This window comes from Leuciscus leuciscus (assembly GCF_965113295.1).
Source record: "Leuciscus leuciscus genome assembly, chromosome: 5".
Lineage (NCBI taxonomy): Eukaryota > Metazoa > Chordata > Actinopteri > Cypriniformes > Leuciscidae > Leuciscus > Leuciscus leuciscus.
This window is the reverse complement of record NC_138729.1, coordinates 52,218,667-52,239,439: the sequence shown is the minus strand read 5'-3', so window position 1 is coordinate 52,239,439 and position 20,773 is coordinate 52,218,667. Positions and strand designations below refer to the sequence as shown.

At 37.5% G+C, this 20,773-nt stretch overlaps 1 protein-coding gene across 1 annotated transcript in view; it reads right to left on the bottom strand.

Moving 5' to 3' along the window:
• golga2 (golgin A2) overlaps window positions 1–20,773 on the bottom strand; it is a 39,400-nt gene that overhangs the window by 7,375 nt on the left and 11,252 nt on the right. The window contains 17 exon segments of the mRNA XM_082169515.1: window positions 417–639; window positions 3,408–3,517; window positions 3,594–3,693; window positions 4,988–5,212; window positions 7,508–7,621; window positions 9,008–9,226; window positions 10,956–11,092; window positions 11,329–11,416; window positions 12,126–12,233; window positions 12,388–12,477; window positions 14,197–14,338; window positions 14,737–14,795; window positions 14,880–14,986; window positions 15,599–15,692; window positions 18,104–18,166; window positions 18,256–18,294; window positions 20,287–20,367. Coding sequence (XP_082025641.1) covers window positions 417–639; window positions 3,408–3,517; window positions 3,594–3,693; window positions 4,988–5,212; window positions 7,508–7,621; window positions 9,008–9,226; window positions 10,956–11,092; window positions 11,329–11,416; window positions 12,126–12,233; window positions 12,388–12,477; window positions 14,197–14,338; window positions 14,737–14,795; window positions 14,880–14,986; window positions 15,599–15,692; window positions 18,104–18,166; window positions 18,256–18,294; window positions 20,287–20,367 — 1,999 coding nt within the window.

Below are 20,773 nucleotides of genomic sequence, written 5' to 3'. Positions count from 1 at the left end.
TAACGTTTATAAATCAAATATAATTTTGTAAATTGCAAAAACAATTGTGAATAAAACAGCATCATGTATTTATGCATACTTTGATTCAAAGAGCCGAAGTGTCGATCACACAGACGACTTTTGGCATTTAAAAACAGATTTTTTTTTTTTTAAACATTTCAACTATTAATGCAAACAAAAACATTAAACGCAACAAATGACTTTTACATCATCATCACATCTCGTAGGCCACTGATAAGGCTGCCCGACGCACACCTAAAATTAAATTGGACCACTTTGCATTGAAATGTGGAATTTTATTTTTGAATTTTAATTTGAAAGACCTAAAACCAAACATGTGAATGAGTTTTCACAAAAGTGTGTAGACGTCTGAGGGATTTCAGCGCAGTGAATGTTTGTTCATGATGAAGCCGCACCTGTCTCTTCACTTGTGCTCTGATGATGATGATGATGATGAAGAAGATGCTCGTGGCTCATGGCTGTCATCTGTTGCCGGGCGGCGTGATGAAGCCTCCTCTCCTCCTCGAACCGACGGCTCATCTCATCTCTCTCATCCTCCAGACGGGACAGGGCAGAATGAATAAACTCCACGGAGTGGAAATTAATATTTAATGAGGAGAAATTGTTGAGTTTTTGCTTCTGGACATGATTGGATCATGAAAAGTAAGTTGTTATTTATTTATATCTTTTAAAATAATATTGCAATTAATATTATTATTTATTAATACAATTTAATACAATACAATATATTAAGTAAGGAATAATTGACGACAGGCCGTTGAATTATTAGAAAAATAATGCACACCCGAGGTGGTAATGCGGTCACGACGCGAAGCGGAGTGGCCGTTACACCTCGGGTGTGCATTATTTTTCTAATAATTCAACGGCCTGTCGTCAATTATTCCGCTTATACTACAGTTACCACACCTCGAAACATTTGTTCAGATTTTGTATTTCAAGACGTTTGTAAAGTTTTTGTCATTAAAACGCTCTTGTATGTAGGACTAATTTCTTACGCATCTAATCCCATGCCTCCGTTGCTAATTCCAAAACGTCATTTCAGAGTTAGTAACGGAGGTTTGAGCCGCTGATAGCAGACTAATGCTGGGACACACGACTCGCTGACACATTCTCTGACTGGTTTCATCGACTGCAGCAGATTTTAAACACCGACTTTGAACACAGACTGAACGCGCTGAACACGCGTTTGGGCATGATCAGTCATAAGTATCAAATTACATTCATAACCGGCCTTAAAGTGTGTTCCCGGCTTTATGCAGTTATTAATGCAGTTATTAGAGAGAGATGTTGCAATAATGAGACAGAAAAGCATGTGCGTCAATATTATTATTAATTAATTAATTCAATTCGTTTTAATTAATTCGTTAATTCTTTATTTTTATTATTGACAGATGACAGTAGACTAGCCAAATAAATGAAACCCAAAGCCCTTTTAACAAGTAGGCCTATCAATAATTATTTATTTGTTAAATTATCTGCAATAAAAATCCGTGCTGCAGGACTATCCATTTATTTAGCCTATATTCAGTTTAATTTTCTATTGATTATAGATAGGACTTTATAGTTTATTTATTCAAATTAAACTGCATGTTTCTATTGATTGTGAAGCTAGACGTTGAAAATTGCAGATCAAGCGCACGGGGCGAAATGCTTTTTCTTGTTATGAATTGTATCCTTTTTTCCGTTATTACAGTTGACTACGCGAAGTGATATGGAACTAGTGTTGTCACGATACCAAAATTATTGTTTCGATACCGATACCAAGTCAAGTATTGCGATTTCGATACTTTTTCGATACTTTTCCTGAAAAGGGAGAAACACTCTCAAATATCATTGCTGTGCTTTATTTTAAAACCGGGACAACATTCTAATCATATAACACACTAATAAATGAACATATGAACAGCAGATATATTAAACATTTGAACAAAATATGAAATATAAAAATATAAAAAATAAATTAGAGCAATGACATTCAAGGTAAAATTTTTTATACATTTAGCAGCATTATCTCATTTATCATAAGAAACATAAGAGCTTTATCTTGATTCTGAACTTTGAATAAAAATATGAACAGCGATTATATTAAACAATGTTTAATATTGGTAACATATGATAAGCCTCATTGGTGATATATTTGACATGTGGGGAGAGAGTTGTGGAAGGCCTATACTTCATGTTAAACATAAATATATAGCAGCACAGACAACGTCGGCAGTGTTGACGGCAAATATAGGCTACAGAATACATTTATATTGTATTTATGTCAAAACTTTCAAACATCAAAATGTCATTTATTAATATGTATTCGTGTCAAAATGACATAGAAACATCTTTTCCTATTCTATTTTGCCTGGAAACGCTTCCAACATGCTTGCGTGTCGCGTGAAAAATAGGCGTCGGTTCTATTTATAGCATGCACACGTTTCCGCGCGTCTCGAGCTGCGACCAGACGCGTGTGTCATGCAGGCAGTTAACATGGGAGCCGAAATAAAAACGGACACGACACGCAGTCAGTGTGTCGCCGGCATTACAAATCTGGAAGGCGGTCTTTAGTATCGATACTAATAAATTAAGGAATCGTGACGTTTTTCATTTCCGATTTACTTTTGAAGTATCGGTTCACCGTGCAACAGAGCAAGGTAGGCAACGTACTTCCATATGTCACTCCTCGCGTCATCTATTTCTACGAGTCGTGGACCACTTGTGCTCGCACATGCAGCCATATCGCTGTAGTGTTTTGTCACATGACACTGACAGCGGCAGGTTCTTTGCTGCGTGCGTCAGGAAAAAAACACAGACGTCCATATGGGAGGCGTTTTTTAAATTTTTTTTTAAGTATCGATACTGATAAATGTAGGTATCGTGACGTTTTTAATTTCCGAGTATCGCGATACTTTTGAAGTATCGGTACACCGTGCAACACTATATGGATCTGTAATGCGGTCAAGACCTGCCTGGAACTACTTTAGCCGTGCGTTTCCCTGAAAATAATGCACACCTTAGAACGTTCGTCAACCAATCAGATTCAAGCATTCAACGGCCCTGTAGTATAATATAATATAATATATAAAATAATATATTTGAACCCTCATTATAAAATAATTATAAGATAATTCTAATAATACTTTTATTTTTACACTACAAGCCACAAAGCTAATATTAAATTCCGTTTATAATATTAAATTAAATGTATATTTAAGTCTTAAATTCTGCACTTTGAAATGCTCAAGCTTCTATAATTTGATATAATATATAATTATCTCCCGCTTTGATGGTCTCAGATGAGAAAAGTCCTTTCAAAAGGTGAAATCAAATGATTGAAAAATTGTGCATTTTGACTGTAAATCTTCCTATCCAATGTCACAGAAGTCAATACAAATTGCTGCATATTTGAATAAACTCACCATGTCTTCTCTGGTCTCAAACTCCTCAGGAATGGCAATCTGGGATTTCTGGAAGCTCTCTGGGAGCGAGTGGCTTTCCAACCCATCACCTTCAAACATCAGTGGGGTAATCGTCAGTAAAGCCACTGAGGTGGAGCAGATGTTTCAGAGAAAGCTGGGACTCACCCTCGTCTCTGAGTGACGTGTTCAGGACAGACCCGTTCAGGAGCTCCTGCACTTCCGTCTTCAGCTCCTCGTTGTCTCTGGCCAGCTGGTTTAGTTTCTCCTGCAGGGAACAGTAAAGCAGGATGGATTATTATCCTCGAGCATTTAAAGGTGCACTGTGTAATATTTAGGAGGATCTGTTGACAGAAATGCAGTATCATATACAAAACTATGTTTATAGCGGTGTAAGTATACTTTACTTAACGAACCGTTGTGTTTTTATTCCCTTAGAATGACCATTTCTATCTACACACACACTTACACTGAAATGTGCAGACATGTTTCTACGGTGGCCCTGAACGGACAAACGTGTTTCGTCACTATGTTGTTCTTCATGATAAGAAGCTAAAGCTAAAGTCAGCAGATAAAACACTGACACAATGATGAACACGCAACAATAATATTCACAATAACATTGTTTTATTGAATAATCAAGTAAACCTAATTTCTTAATTTATCTTTGCAAAGAAACCTCATTGCTACTCTCTGCTGTCTCAGGCGACGACATCACTTCCTGTCGGCCACCATAACTTCTATTGGGTGCAATTCACATCCTCACCACTAGATACTGCTAAAATCACACAGTGCACCTTTAAACTGCAGTGAATGCCAAGAATATGTTTAGAACGTTATTGTTGCTTGTGTGGATGCTAGGGGTATCACAATATATCGCAATACAAAAATGCAAAAATATGTATCGTGGATAGTGACAATATTATTGTGTATAGTTCACCCAAAATAAAAATTCAAGTTTTCAGAGTTTTAGTGTCAGTACTACATTAAACTACTATATGTAATGTTGAATATAATGTATATTAATGCAATGGGGGAATATTTGTGGGTCCTGATCATGCCAAATGTCTTATGCTACCAGTAAAAAGTGTCCAACATTATTTTAAATAGATCTAGTCAGTGGAAGCACAAGCATGTTCGTCTAAAATAATAATTTTTTACGCAGTCAAATCAAGAGCCAATTTGGCGTGTTACATATTATGTTTACTCACTTTGCTGGGAAGTTCGTGTAAGCCAAATCTGCGCAGATTCAGCGCAAACACTCAAGAGTCATCATGATATATTAAATACAGCATATTGCACAGAATCTGCTCATATCTGGCTTACTTGAACACACTCGTCACTACGCAACAAATAACAGCAGATAACTGAAGTTGAAGTCCTGAATGGCCGGTAACTTGAAGATTTTGTAACCAAAACGGCCGGTGAGTGAAAGCTCATTTCAAACCCTGATCGCAGTAATATCTTATTGTGATATGTGTTGAATCGTGACATGAGGGTATCGTTCCACCCCTAGTGGATGCTGATACAGAGATAGTTGAAGTAGATCTTGTGGCGTTCACCTGTGCCTCCTGCAGCTGCATGTGACTCTGCTCCAGCTGCACTTTCCCCTGCACCTCGTCGTGCTGCAGTCGGTCCATCAGTTGCGCCTGCTGCAGGAACTGCTTGTGCAGATGCTCTCGCTCCGCCACCAGCGCCTGGTATCCGCTGGTGTACTGCTGAAGATGGCTCAGATACTGATCCCGCTGCTCCTGCACCGACGCCACCTCGTTCGACTTCTCCAACAGCTGATGAGATGAAGCAATAATCAAGTTACGGTGGGCAAAATGACTCAAGCTGCGTGCAAATACATATCCCTTTAAGGCAGCAGTTCCTTTAACTGTTTCGTCAGCCGATACCTTTAGACGTAAAATATCTTCCCCCTGAGATTTTAAGTCAATATTTCTATATTTTAACAACACATTCGCATGTTCACGGTTCCTTGAGTGACAGGAACACTGTAAATACATAAGACGACTAAATTAAATAAGTAAATTAGATTCAAATGAATTAATTCATTAAAAATGTAAAACATTTTAGCTATTAATTAGATTAAAATTAAACAAACAAATAATACATTTAACAGTGCAAGAGTAGGAAAAATATGTAACTTCATAGAAAATAATTTAAGATTTATGTTTTTGGTGACACTTTCTTTGTTACACTGTGATTATACATTTAAAGTCCCCCTGTGGTGTAAATCCAGCGTTTAATATTGCTTATATGTCTATGTGGTGTTTTTAATCTGCTTTAAGACAAACCACGTGTAAGTTCATAAGTCGACAGCATTGCTGAGTATTTCCTCCTTAAAACTGCAGTGAACCAAAGACAGTCTCAAACACACGCTTTGAAATCACTGGTGTTTCTGACGTCACAAACTACCTTGTAACCAATCAGATCAACGTGTGATCGTCAACCAGTGGATCTCTGAGCTGAGTGAGTGAGTGGAGGCGGGGCTCATTTGCATATTCATAGAACCACGCATACTAAATGAGGCAAGGGTGTCGGGTTACATTCAAGATATTTTAAGGCAGGAAGACATTTTCTACAAGGAAAAAACATTTAAATATGTAATTTTTGTGATCAAATATGAGTTTTAAGCAATAAAATTATTGATTACAGGGGGACTTTAATATTTTTAATTTAAATTAATAATTTAAAAACACATTTGCATGTTCACGTTCTCTGACGTCAGTTAATGGTCACATTAACAGATACAATTTTTTATTAAGCATTTTATTTTGACTTTGTAGCTGGACTTTAAAGTGACTAACACTCCTTTATAGTGTCTCAATCCACATTACTTTCACACTAATGTTTTAGGAACCCTATCAAAATTGAATAATAACAACAACAACAACAACATCATTACTACTAATTATTATTATTATGTTTAACCCTAATTATAAAATAAACAGAAATATATTACGGCTAGAAATTATAATTGTACTTTAAAATAAAAAATGTTATATAAGAAATATATTAATACTTTTATTTTTATACAACAAATTACAAAGCTAATATTAAATTCTGTTTAGAATATTAAATTAAATGTATATTTAAGTCTTAAATTCTGCACTTTTGAACGCTCATGATTTTAACATTTCAAATCCTCAAGCTTCTATTTTGGAAGCAAAATTATGCAAATGTGTAAATGGAGTAAAACTCGTGCACATTGTGTGATTGATACTCTGGTACAAGACAACATTTAATAACATGTTTTTACTCCAAACTCACTTCATAACGTCAATCGAGTGTTTGAAAACATCATTCTGTGAAGATAAAGTGGCTTCTTATCATAGAATAAGGCAGGCAATATATTATTTCAGTTTTCTATACAGTAATAAAGGCTATGTCGATTAGCATTAAGGTACCAATATACTTTATCATCATGAAAATACACGAGAAGACTTGAAGAACTGACATAAACCATATATTGTCATAGTCGTGTGTTTCAATCTTCTGTTTATTCAGTTACAGTGATAGTATGATGCCCGTAGATATTTCCTTGAATGACGTGCATTATCTACTTCTGCTGCGGGGCATAATTGGAGTTTCTGCATTAGAGCGCCATCTGGCTTTCAGATGGACTTACTACTGATCACAGAGCCGTGCTGCACTGACAAGCAGCACATTGAGATAAATAAATAATTTGCAGCCTTCGCCAAATCGTGTGCTGTTTATTTTCAATGAATCGTGCAGCCCTAATAGTGACTCAAGCCATGTTTTATCTTCAATGTTTCAATTAATACCGTCAGGGAAACGTTTAGGGTTCCATTATGTAAAAGCAACCATTACAAAACACGTTTGCACAGGTATCGATTCATATTTTAAGTAGTAAGAAGTAGGAATAATGTAATCAGCACGGCTCTCTTTTAAAGGTGATTTTATGACGTTTCAATAGTTGTGCAAAGTTGGTTGCATGTGCACGGTTATTGTAAAAGGACAATAATGTATAACTCTAACATCATGCAAGCCTGTTTATTTTAATTTTTACATAGGATACTTTTAATGATTAGCCTTGGCTCTAATTGGACACAAACCTGTTCTTTGGCATTGTGCAGATCTTCCTGTAGCTGACCCATCTTACGAGCGATCTCCTTCTTGATGTGGTGCTCGGACTGCAGAGCGCTCGTCAGCTCCATGTTCTCGTTGGTCTGAAGGAGGAGAAAGGTCAGAGGTCACATTCGCACACGGCATCTTTCACTAGAGCTCACCAGTAGGGATGGGACACGCTGAATTGACGTACAACATGTAAACGATATTATTTGTTGTATTTTCCGGTAACATTTTTTGTTCATTTGGAATTATTCAGCCTTTATGAGCAAGCAGAGACTAATGCGCACGTGATTAATATTCATGAACCCGGAAGCTCATCAATCCTTAGTGTGGTTTGTATTGTTATTCTTATCATAATCATTTAATCATTTGTTAAACAAGTATTCATTACTTCAATGAGCTCATTGTATCTGCATTAAATTACTACATTTTTTTAATTAATACATTTTTCTCTAACTGTGATTGTGTATATGTACATTTCTGAAATACATAACTTAGACAGTTACCTCTGATAACAGATCACTGTAAATTGTAATATGGACTTTGAAATGATGTGTATTGTGAAAAGCGCTATACAAATATACGTAAATTGAATTATCAGTATTATTGTTATTTTTTTGCATTTCAAACTTGTAATTGATTTGAATTATTATTGTGTGCTGTTTTCCAGTACAGTTGCACTAATTAAACATCTGCACTTTTACAGAAGAAACGTATTATCTGCAACTTTTCCATTTTCTGGTGTTTGGATTTTCACAGTTTTTTTATTTATTCTTTTATGTAATTGTTATATTATAGGAGCCTATTTGCTGATGGGTACGTTTTACTTTAGATCAATGTTTGTGTTTCTGAGGCTCTGTAGAATGCATGCAGCTGTCACTTGAAGCCAAAAACAGTGGTAAATCGTACTAAATTTATCGTCATATCGATACCGTTATCGCAGTAAATACCAGAAAATACTGTGATATAGTTTTAAGTCCATATCGCCCATTAGGGCTGAGTACCGATTCAGATGTTCCAATTTAGTTTCGATTTCGATTCTCGATTCGACTCAATGAATGAATATAGATTTAATACAAATCATATATTTATAAAAAAAGAACAGTAAACATAAGTCTACAAGGGTACACTTGGGTACATTAAAACAGAACCCAACTCTATATTTCAAATGCATACAATGAATAGACAGGATTTTGATGCAAGATGAAAAATGTATGCTGTAAAAAGGACAAGTCAGAACAGTCGCATGCCTTGATCAAACAGGATCAGGTTATTATATGTTTAAGATTGAACAAACAAAAATCTCCCAGCATTAGCTGTAACATGGAAGCTGCAAGCCTATGAACAGTGGAGGAAAACTAATACTGGCTTTTGGGTGATAGATAAATAAATATGGGGTAAAAAATCGATTCGTGGCCTTTGAGAATTAACGATTAATCGAAAAATCGTTGTGCATCTGAGCCCTATCGCCCATCCCTACTCACCAGCTTGACGAAACCGTTCTGAAACTCGGCCAGCTGGTCTTTGAGGTCTCGGTTCTGAGCCAGGGCTCTGCTGATGGTGGCTTTATCGCTCTGGACGTCCTCCAGAATACGGAGTCGATCCTGAGCGTCTTCAGCGGCCCGTTCGGCCTGTCTCTCCAGTTCTTCCAGCCTCACCTCCTGTTCCTGCACCAGTCGGCTCAGCTGCTCGTTGTCCCGCACCTACAGGACACAAGAGAAAACATATGCAATTCATGTGTAAATACAATACATAGTTCCTACATGACGTCACAACATACGGGCATTTGCCGACCCGGCGCCATTTCTGTGGGCAGACTATTAGTAGAAGAAGCTGAAATTAGTTAATTTCGTGATAAAAAGTGAAAATGGTCATCTCCTGCTGGGTCAATGGATGTTCAATTCGTGCCGGAGGTTCAGTTAAATTTGGACTTTACAGTATACCCGTCATTAGACTTCATGAATGCGAGAAGTCAGAACAAAGACCGAGGTTATGGCTGGCGAGGATAAACAGGAAAGAAACTTGAATGATGTCACGTATTCAAAATGACGAGGTATTAAAAACATACAAAAACAACATTGTTTCCACTGTTCGATCGCACACCGCACCTCTCTCTCTCTCTCTCTCTCTCTCTCACACACACACACACACACACCAGCATTTCAATCTCAGATAATGTCCCTAAAGAGCCCGCGTATAAAGTAGTTCCGCATTACATTAATTAATTTGCACACGAGTTTTATTTATTTTTATACCGTGTATATTCATGCTACTTTTCCATTGATTGCACTTGAGCAAATGTCACCAACCCAACCCTCGGCAAACTGATTGTACGCCTCCAGTGATTTCCAGGCTCGGAATTGCTCACGTGTAAAAACTCCTAGCCAATATCAGATAATGGTACACATGATAATACTGTAGGTTATCTGAGGCAAAGCTGCATAATCAGTGCTCAGTGCTTCCTTCGTTAGCGCATAAATCCACACCATTTATGACTGAAATTTTCGCATTGTACCTCTCTTTGTCTTGTGTTAATAGTCTCTTTATAATCTCTGTCACTTTGTCTCTTCATGATATTCGTAACATTATAAACAGAAAGAAATATTCGAAATTTGCTTGTAAAACTTTGTAAACACAGCAGCTTATGCCATCAAAGATGGCGTCTCCGGTGAGGTCACGTGACATTAATTGGCCTGTGGGAACTATGTATAAAACACGCATATTGTGTGACTGATACTCTGAAAACACCGGATAACAAGCTGCTCACGTGTGCCTGTGATTTGGTAGCGATATCTCGATTATTATAATTTTTTAGGTTTTTAAGAATCTACGATGTATCAATTATTACCATCAGGAAAACGTTTATGTAAGGAGTGTCTAAACACTTATATAAGGAGTGTCTGCTAGGACTGAATGATGTAACGATATATATGAATATCAATATCTATGTTTCATCCAAAGTTGCGAATTTAACTTATGTGCAAAATTTGAATATGACATAAAACATCTGCAAATAAAGCAGTGCGTCCATCCCATGTGATCAAGAGAACAAAATATCACAATCAATAACAGTTTTTTGTTGCGCATCAAGGGATATTCTCAGTAAATGTGTTTTCATTGTAGTCAATACGCATTAAATTTTTTTTTTTTATGCACTTTTTGTTTTGATTTGAAATTTAGCATTTCCATCCAGCATTTTTTTTTTTTTATATCCCAAAATGTGCATAAAAACAGGTGGATGGAAACAGCTATTGTGAAGAATGATGGAGTCAAAAGGGTTTTGTGTAATGCATTTAAGAAATGTATTAATCTAAATATACTGCAATAAGGATTGCATGATCTAGTATTTCCACATAAACATGAGTAGCGAATTGTGAACTTTGAAAGACAAACGCAGTATATGCATGACATCACACGTTTAACGCAGGTCACCTGTGCTTGGTACTGTAGACTGAGAGCGTCTCTCTCCTGCTGAAGGCTGCTGATGGTTTCCTGAAGGGCCAGTTCACTTTCTGAAGGGCCTGAGACCTGCGACACGGCCTGCAGCTCCTGCTCTCTGCTCATCAGAGCTGTGGACACAACACAAATCTGTCATGTTTCGATCTGAAGAGAGTACGGCTAGAAGTGGCATTTATGTAGTGTATGTTTTGGGCATTCGTTTAGTTTTTTGGCAACTGAGGGGGAAAAGTAGGTGATTTAGGGTGTGTTCACACTTGTAGTTCGGTTCTCTTGGTTCTTAATAATACATTTAGTATTGTGTTTAATGTGAATAGGGCGTAAATAGTGTGGATCTCATGTCTTGTACCTGCAGCGTTCTCCAGTTCTATGATCTTCTCCTGCAGCTCGTGGATCTGAACAGCAGTGTTGTCCCTCTCCTCAGACATCAGACGCACCTACACACACACACACACACACACAATATATATATATATCAACATTAGTGATGCACGATATATCGGACACAATATCGGTATCGGCTGATATATGTTCATTTTTAATGTTATCATTATCGGCCCAATAAGAAAATTTGTCTGATATATTAAAGCCGCTAAATAATGCATTATTTCCTTCAGCTGAGACACTTCAGATGCGCACTGTTCAACATGATGGTTTTGAATTGCTTGAAATATGATTCAAATCAGTAAAAAAAAATAAAAAATAAAAAAACTAATTTGAGAACATCATTATAATTGTGTGTTTGGGACATGGATTTTAATGTTGAGACTTTTTGTATTCAGGCTCTCAAAAATTATATAAAAATGTGGATTTATCTGCAATATATCGGTTATCAGCTTTCAAATATAAAGAATTATCGGTATCGGCCAAAATTCTCATATCGCTGCATCCCTAATCAACACACTCCGGGAGGGTATGAACGTGTGTGTGTGTTAGGGCTGAATGACACATAGCGACCCATCACAAAGTCTGCGATTTAATGAAATTAATATATGTGTGTTTCAGACTGAACTTTACGATCATGTCGCTTATAACGTATATTTAGGAACGAAACGTGTGGCAGCCATTTCACCAGATTTGTAATAAGAAGCATTTATAGATGTACTGTAAAATAAAACACACACACACACACACGTATGTGTTTACCTGAGACAGGAGCTGTTCTGTTTTGTCTTTCCACACTCGTCCCTCCTCCTGAATCTGTGCAGCGTACTGATCTCTCTCCACCTGAAGCTGAGCGACGGACTCCATCAGCTGCACACACACACACACACACAGACACACACACACACACACACACACACACACACACACACACACATATATAAACCAAGCACAGGGAATTCAGAATGACAGAGGAAAAATACTGGCACAAGCCATTCCCAAATAACAATCCCTTCACACACACCTGAGCCGCGTGAGCCTCTAACTGGTGCTTCTCTTCCAGGATGAGCTGAACCTGCTGGTGTTCTGAAGGAGGACCCGACTGACTGGAGAACTGGAGGATTTATGTTAACAGACAGGAATTACTCCATGAGATGTTGTTACATAATGAGCACAGTAAGGGCTAGACTTTCTAACAGCATGCAAACCCTCTTTTTGCGTTAAAAAACTACAGTCCGGATCTACTAAAGGACACGCAGTGAAAAATTAGTGATGAAAAGGCATGGATATTTTTGTGGCTGATCTTTTTGCATATGCATTTGTATGAGTTTTCCTTTCAGACGTAACATTTATGGGAGGAGAGTATTAAGGTTTGCGGTAGTCAATTTACTGGTTTTTGCACCAATATTTATTGGCCAAAGAAAAGTTGAGTACAGCAATTCAAATTCTTATCGATTCCCAGTTTCGATTCCAATGAGGTAAAAATAATTCAGTCAAACGTTTAGATATCAAACATATTTGCAACATAAAACATTTTGTTTCAGCTAATTACCATAAACAAAAATCAGCAGCCGATAGACCACTAAAACTGGAAAACCTTTTATTAGTTATAATTTTAATTTAGTTTTATTAGTCATGGCTGTTCATTTACACGACAGGGTCCTGAAAACACCAACTTTTGAAAGAGGGTTTCAAAACGCATACAGTTTTCGTCTCTGTGTAAACTACAAAAACACGATTGTGTGAAAACGGTGACATCTTGTCCAGTGTTCTTCATCCCTGCTCCTGAAGGACCCTCCAAAACTGCACGTTTTCTTTGTCTCCCTAATCAAACACACCTGATTCAACTCATCAGCTCATTATCACATGGGTTAATGAACTGATGAGTTGAATCAGGTGTGTTTGATTAGGGAGACAAAGAAAACGTGCAGTGTTGGGGGTCCTTCAGGAGCAGAGTTGAAGAACACTGATCCTGTCCATGCGTATTACGTGTTCAGTCTAAGTAGGGCTTCTTTACCAAGTGACATCACCAACTAACGGCCTGACAGCAGAATACAGCGATTTTAGTCGTTTTCGCAGACCTGCGTGAATGGGAATCGTTTTGACAATGTTGTCATCAGTACACGAAACTTTTCAAAAACGCGAAGGAAAAACGTTTCCACTTTAGAACAGAGTTGTCGTGTAAACACACCCTTAACCTGAGAACCTTTTGCCTAGGGTTCTAACAAAAAGTCCACAGCAAAACACAACTAGCCAATTTAAAACACTAGTAAACAAGTAAACAGTCAGTAATAAAATAAGAACAAATAAACAATCTATCTAGCAATAAATAGTGTTTTGTTTAAGGTAGGTCTAGTGTTTAGGAACAGAAACTTGAAATCAAATTTATGAAAAAATGTAAAATAGCATTGCATGGTCTTCACTTTATAAATAAAGTGGAGGAAAAGCCTTACCAAAAGTTATTCAGTCGAGATCAGCAAGTGATTTTTCACTGAATTCTGTTCTTTTATTAAAACTAATGACAGACGGCAGCTGGTATATTAGGCTGCTGTCACTTTAGGAGCGAATGCATTTTTTTTTCTCAACCGTTTACGTTCGCTTAAGGCATAACCGCTGTGAAAGAGATCTTGCACGCCGTTTTGTTTGCGCACACACATACAAAGCGCGCACTCAGAAAGCCAACCGAGTTCTCTTTAATGTCTTCTTGCACTTGAATGGAATCGATATGCAGAATCAAAGTTTTTATTTTATATCAAGAGTCTGCAGAACTTTTTGCAGTCTCATACGCCCTGTTCAGTAAATCTGGCCCGAAGTGTGCACAGTGTTTTCTCACCTGCTGCAGCATGTCGTCGGCCATCTCCAGCCGCTTGCGAAGCTCATCCACCTCCTGTTTCAAGGCATTGTTCTCATTTACTCTCAGCTTGAGCTGCTCAGAAAGTTCTGAGCTCTGCTGCCGGGACTCCTCGCTCAAATTACTGACAGGCACACACAATATATTCATATAACATCTCATTTTCAGAACCAGGTTTACATGATATCTGTTACTGTACTTCTGTTATACTTCAATACTAAACAATGCGCCTGTTTCTATGTGCACTGTGGCAATAATCCACCATTTCTAACTCCTTCGCAAGCACAACATTTGATTATTTGCACTGACTGGTCTGGATCTTAAATGCACTTTAATTCAATTGTATTTATACAAACATATTTATTCTTATTGCTCTTTGCACTTCTGGTTAGATGCTTCTGTTTCCAAATTGGCTTTGTACTGTACTCTGCACTGCACAATGCCAATAAAGCTGGATCTAATCTAATAACATACTCATTCATTCATATAACATCTGCTGGTAAACGAGGGGTAAAAACTTACTTAAACCTGAGGACCTCCAATCGTAGACTGTCTCTCTCCTTTTCAAGCTCTTTGTTATGCTGTGGAAACAAGGGTTTTTTAAACTTAACCTTGTCTTTTAGTCAAACATAGCTGATAATGAAGATGAATGGAGGATCTGCTACCTTCTCAAACTGCTTCTGTTGTGTCGAGACTGTAGATAATGTCCTCTCTAACTCAGACACTCGGTGTTTACTGGCCTGTAGCCGCGAGCTCAGATCTTCTGCCTCGCCTGCACACACACACACACACACACACACACACACGTGGACAGGTAAGTGTAAAGAAAAGGTGGATCTCGCAAGAATATGTGCAGGTCATACATCAAAAGAGATACAGTAATAAATTACATATTGCATGAAGGAAAAAAAAGTAATTTTTTTAGCCCTAATATCACTGATCTCAGTGTTCAAGCTTATTCACCTCAAAATCACTGAGGTCAATGAGGCCTATGATCAATCAGCTCTTAAAAGAAACACAAAACCTGTGCTAATTGCAAAATCAAGTAGACAAAAAGATTGAATCCAATATTTGCCAATAACACAATTTTGCTAAATCTTTTTGGCAAGGCGTTTCACCCTGTGTGAGCAAAGTCAGTATGCTTTAATACTTTACACATGAACTATGACCTGGACATGGTCTTTTAAATAAGCATTGAAGCAAACGCACACATTTTGTAGGTGCAAGTTAGTGAAAAACACTTAACAGTATCTAAAAGCATCTGACAACACACTTGTTTAAAAGTTTAGGGGTGTTGCTGAAACATTGGTTAAAAATAAACTTAAGTGAGTGTGCAGTTATGAGAATGAATCTGACAGTGCGTTATTCACACACACACACTCACCTGACTTCTGTCGTGCTGCCTGCTGTGTGTAAGACAGGGCCGTCTGTAGCTCTGATTTCTCAGACACCAGGATGCCGATGGTCTGAATGTGAACCTGAATGAGGACATGCATCATTAAACACACACAAAACTTCACGTTTGTATAACAGCACTGACATTAATAGGGGTTTTCCTGCATTGAAAACATTTTGGCCGCCGTCAAAATGAATCTTTGTCCCGGCATAGATTCATTTTGATCATTTAAAGTGACAAGATCTGTCATTCTGCAGTACCAGTACCCTCTAACAGCAGGTATTAATTTAAAGCTGCCATCAGCAAGATTTTTTTTGATCATATTCACTGAAACCGACACTATGCTCCGACAGAACAACATAAATCAGCCGATTTTAGAAAAAAACCTGCGCTTCTAACTCGACCTGGAGCCTGTTATTTGTTTAGCAAAAATCCACCACACCCGGTTCTTCTGGTCCAATCAGCGCAGGGCTGTGTGAGATCTGACTGTCAATCACAGTTCATGCACACGCCACAGACTTCGCTCTCGCGCACGTTACAATATCACATGCACACGCCTGAAGTCCGCAGGTGTGTTGGATTGGACGAAGCGTGATGGCAGAGAGAAAATCTACTAACAAGCGTGGATGATGCTTCGACAAGAATGATGCTTCGATGCTGAAGAGACGGGTGCGTTCACAGAATATCTGGTGCACACGCACTGATGAGCACGAACTGGATGGGAGGGTGCTCGCTGGTAGTGGGGGAGGGGCATGAGAGTTTTAAACATTCAAAATTTTCCTCAATCTGCCAGACTTACCGACTGCAGCTTTAACTGAATTAAAAGGATAGTTCACCCAAAAATAAAAATTTTGACTTCCATAGTATCTTTTTCCTACTATGGAAGTCAATGGCTACCACCAACATTTTTTAAATATCTTCTTTTGTGTTCAACAGACGATAGAAACTCATAGAGGTTTGGAAGAGGTTAAAACGCTTAACTTGTGATGTTTTTCATGTTAATATACGGTATGTGTGATGCGATCACACAAAATCAGACATGCCTATAGTACTGTATTAGTGTTGTCAAAAATATCGATATTTCGATAAATATCGATACTGAAATATCTGAACGGTACCAATACTAATTTCCTGAAGTATCGATACTAGCCGAGCTGTCACTTTCACTTCTCTCCAAAGGCGCGTTGACAAACACCACACACGCACTCGTCTCACTCGCTCTGATTAAATAGCAAAAGTGAAGTGAATGGGGCCGATCACACCTGACGCGTTTTTTGCAGTGAGAGGCGCCTATTTTAAACTGGTTTCCAGCGAGCGTTCTAAACGCGCGCTGTTTATTCGCCTGCTGCGCCTCGCAGGTCTTCCGTTTTAATGATGAAAGCTAGTTGCTTGAACGCCCGGAGAGTGCGATGATTGAGGATAAACTTGTGGTGCTCTCGCGGGTTACCAGGAGCTTAACGACTTCACGAACCGTAACTACCACAACGTTAACAGAAAGTAAATAAAGTTAATAAAAGGCTGATTTGACGTTTACTTGACTGACAGGACAGCTGTTTCAGTGGTTGCCGACCAACATAACAAACGCAGCGCACTGCTCGTTCTGTGTGATGAGTGCTGTGTGCCTCGCGTGTTCGAACCTGAAAAACGCGTTAGGTGTGATCGGGGCCTAATATAGCAAAGCACCTGAAAGACCGACACCGGGATCTATATAAATAATTTCGAGAGGTTGGTAACTCTTCTCATTTTAACATTTCTGAAACATTAACCAAGATGGCCTAGTATTGTTGTTGATATGAGTGTGTGTTGTCTCGTTTTTACACCGTAATTCTTAAAGTTAATATAATCGGACTGAGAAATCTTAGACAAGTAACGTTAAATATTTTAACTGTGGTCAAATGTAAATTAACTTGTGCTTATTTAACTTTATTCAAAAATTAGTATTTAATTCTGCAATTTGCCTTCATATCTTATCATCAATTTGATTACACAGATAGGCCTACTAATTAAACTAAACTGAGCTATTGAATGACATCTTTGAATTCAATAATGCAATGCCTTTAACTGAAAATGTAATGTTTTATCTTATTATTATACATTACTGACACTCTATCTTCCAATTTGATACTGTTAAGTGCTTTGACACAATCTGTATTGTTAAAAGCACTAATAGCATTGTTTGCGCGTGTAATGCACACACGTTTGCATTTAAATCTGTTCATCAAAAAATGTTAATGTAGCCTATTAACCAGCATTAATGCTTTTGAACCAGTGCACTACTTCAGGACATTTTTGTTCATGTAAAATATACCTCATTGTCATGTTCTAGACTTGTTATATTTAGCTTTAAATAAAAAAATAAAAACGTAATATTGTGGCAGTTTTTTTCTCCGTGGTATCGAAAATGGTATCGAATATCGATATTTTTCAAGGTATCGTATCGAAGTTAGAAATTCTAGTATCGTGACAACACTATACTGTATAATATCTGTTCACCTGTAGCTGTTCACGCATCGCTCCCTGCTCCTTACTGAACTTCTGCTCAAACTCCTTCCGCTCCTGAGGAGAAGAGATGAAGCACAATAGGAGGAGTCACACATTAACAAATGATGAATGATCAATATAATAACACCGCTGGCCGTGCTTACCTTCTGTAGTTGATCAGAAAGCTCCTGAGACTGCTTCGTCTGAAGACACAGAACAATCATGGTCAACGTTTAACTTTAAAAAAGAAAATCATTAAATCGACAACATCATTCCTAAATGTTAAACGGGAACCTGAGAGTTAGTGCAGGTTAGTGCTTCATTAAAGACAATATGAACTCAAAATGTATCTTATTTCTCAGGTCCATTAAATATTAAAAGATAAAACTTTTGAATTTAATTGTTTTTTAGTAAGTGTTTTAATTAATATGAACTAAGATCAAGTGAAGACCAAGTGACAAATCTTCACATGTACAATCCAATACTTAAAGAATACAAATAAAATAAAAAGAATGAAACAGAACAAAACTAAGAAATATAGATTTATGTATTAATTGCAACCATTTAATTAAAGCAATAAGGCACTCAATGCTGTGCTATAATATGAGTATATTCACAATAGGGGTTTCACAACTACTGATTTTTGCTAGTCGACTAGTTTTGCATAACAGTCGACGACTAGTCGTCAAATTATTTATTCATTAAATTGACGCATTAACGCATTGAGCATTGTTAAGGAAGACAGAGGAAGGAGTTCTGGTGAATTATTGGAAATGTATGTTTGAAATTCAGAAATAACATAATAAATAAATTCATCAGTTATTCTTGTGTTAATACAAAAACAGCAGCATTCATTTAAAACATTCTTGTAATTAAAACATTCTTGTTATGAACTGAACTGCCACACCACGCGCATCAGCGAACGTTGCAGATAAACATTGCCACATGGTTAGCCTCAGACAATAACATTGTCAACATCACGACATATTTTTTGCATATAGTTTTAACTGTGCATTTTTCATTGCATCTTTAAGCAAATATCATTTAAGCATATAGGCCGATACAAGTTTGATGTAGGTTATACTGAACCACTATATTTTTGTATCACCTGCGACACACTGGCTGCGTGGCGTGAGCGTCTCAGCTTAACAGGTTGGAGTTTGCACACTGCCTGCGTGAGACACGCGATTCAGGCGCGGCTCGAACCGCTAGAGTGCAGAACAGCGGAGTTTGTATGGACCGAAGTGCATGCCTGAGCTTGTGTTTTCGGTTAAGCTGCGTTGCTTTGACATTGTGGAAAATAGAATAATAGAAACAAAATGTATTAGTCTTTTTACCCGTTATTATCAATCTAAATTAATCTCGTTTTTAATTTAAATTAATCTCGTTTTTAATTTAACTTAATTTCGTTTTTCTTTATTTAATTTTCGTTTTTTCTTTATTTAAATTTAGTTTTTCTTTTTTTAAATTTAGTTTTTTCTTAATTTAAATTTCGTTTTTTCTTAATTTAAATTTCATTTGTTTTATTTAGCCTAAATTTCGTTTTTTCTTTATTTAAATTTAGTTTTTTCTTTATTTAAATTTAGTTTTTCTTTTTTTAAATCTACCCTTTAGCCTACTGTGTCAGTAATTTGTTAGTCAGAAAAATATTAGACAACCTTAAAAGTATGCTTAAGTTAACAGACCTGTGTGTGTGCGTTTTATATCACCAGTGCAGTGTCCGTTCTCGTAGCCCTGCCCGTGTGAGGTGCGCCATTTCCCACTCGCGCTGTTCTGTAGTTTACTAAATGTTTATTAATTCTGAATGTGTCCCGTTTTGCGTGTCCATCTATATTGCACCAAATGCGACACTGCACTCCATGACCTTGACCGTTTTGGACGCATAGGTACCTCAGCGCCTGACGCCATTTTGTTTTCCGACTAGTCGATTAGGGCCGACAGCGCCGACTAGTGGTTGTGACAGTCGACTAGTCGGCTAGTCGACTAGTTGATGAAACCCCTAATTCACAATATAGCACTTGTGTCTGAAAAAACGCTAATCATACGTACGTTTAATCGGATGTGAGAAGATCACAAAGAATGCAATCTTGAATTAATCCTTTTTAATTGCATATTAAAATACAATGTTGCAAACTGTGTGTGTGTGTGTGTGTATCATTGTACTCCCGTGTGAATGTCTCCTCACACACACTTACCAGTGTTTCGAGTTTGGAGGTGAGCTGGGTGTTTGTTAGTGCGCTGGAGTCCAGAGCAGCGGCCAGCTCTTGGTTGCGAGACTGACGTGGCAGAGAGAGAGAGAGAGAGAGAGAGAGAGAGAGAGAGAGAGAGAGAGAGAGAGCAAACAGGAGATGATGCAGTGTAACAAAGAATGTGTTATGCGTGTAACTGAACACTGGGTGAATGTGGATAAACAGGCTAGCACGGTGACATTTAACATTTTACTCAAAAGTGAGCTCTTAAAGTAGAAAGAAATGTGTTCTCTCGATTGAAATTAATACTTTTATTCACCAAGGATGCAAATGCTTGTATTTCAAACAAATGCTGTTCTTTTGAACTTTCTATTCATCCAGAAAAATATGAACCATTTTTAACACTGATAATAATGAGAAATGTTTCTTGAGTATTAAATCATCATATTAGAATGATTTCTGAAGGATCATGTGACACTGAAGACTGGAGTAA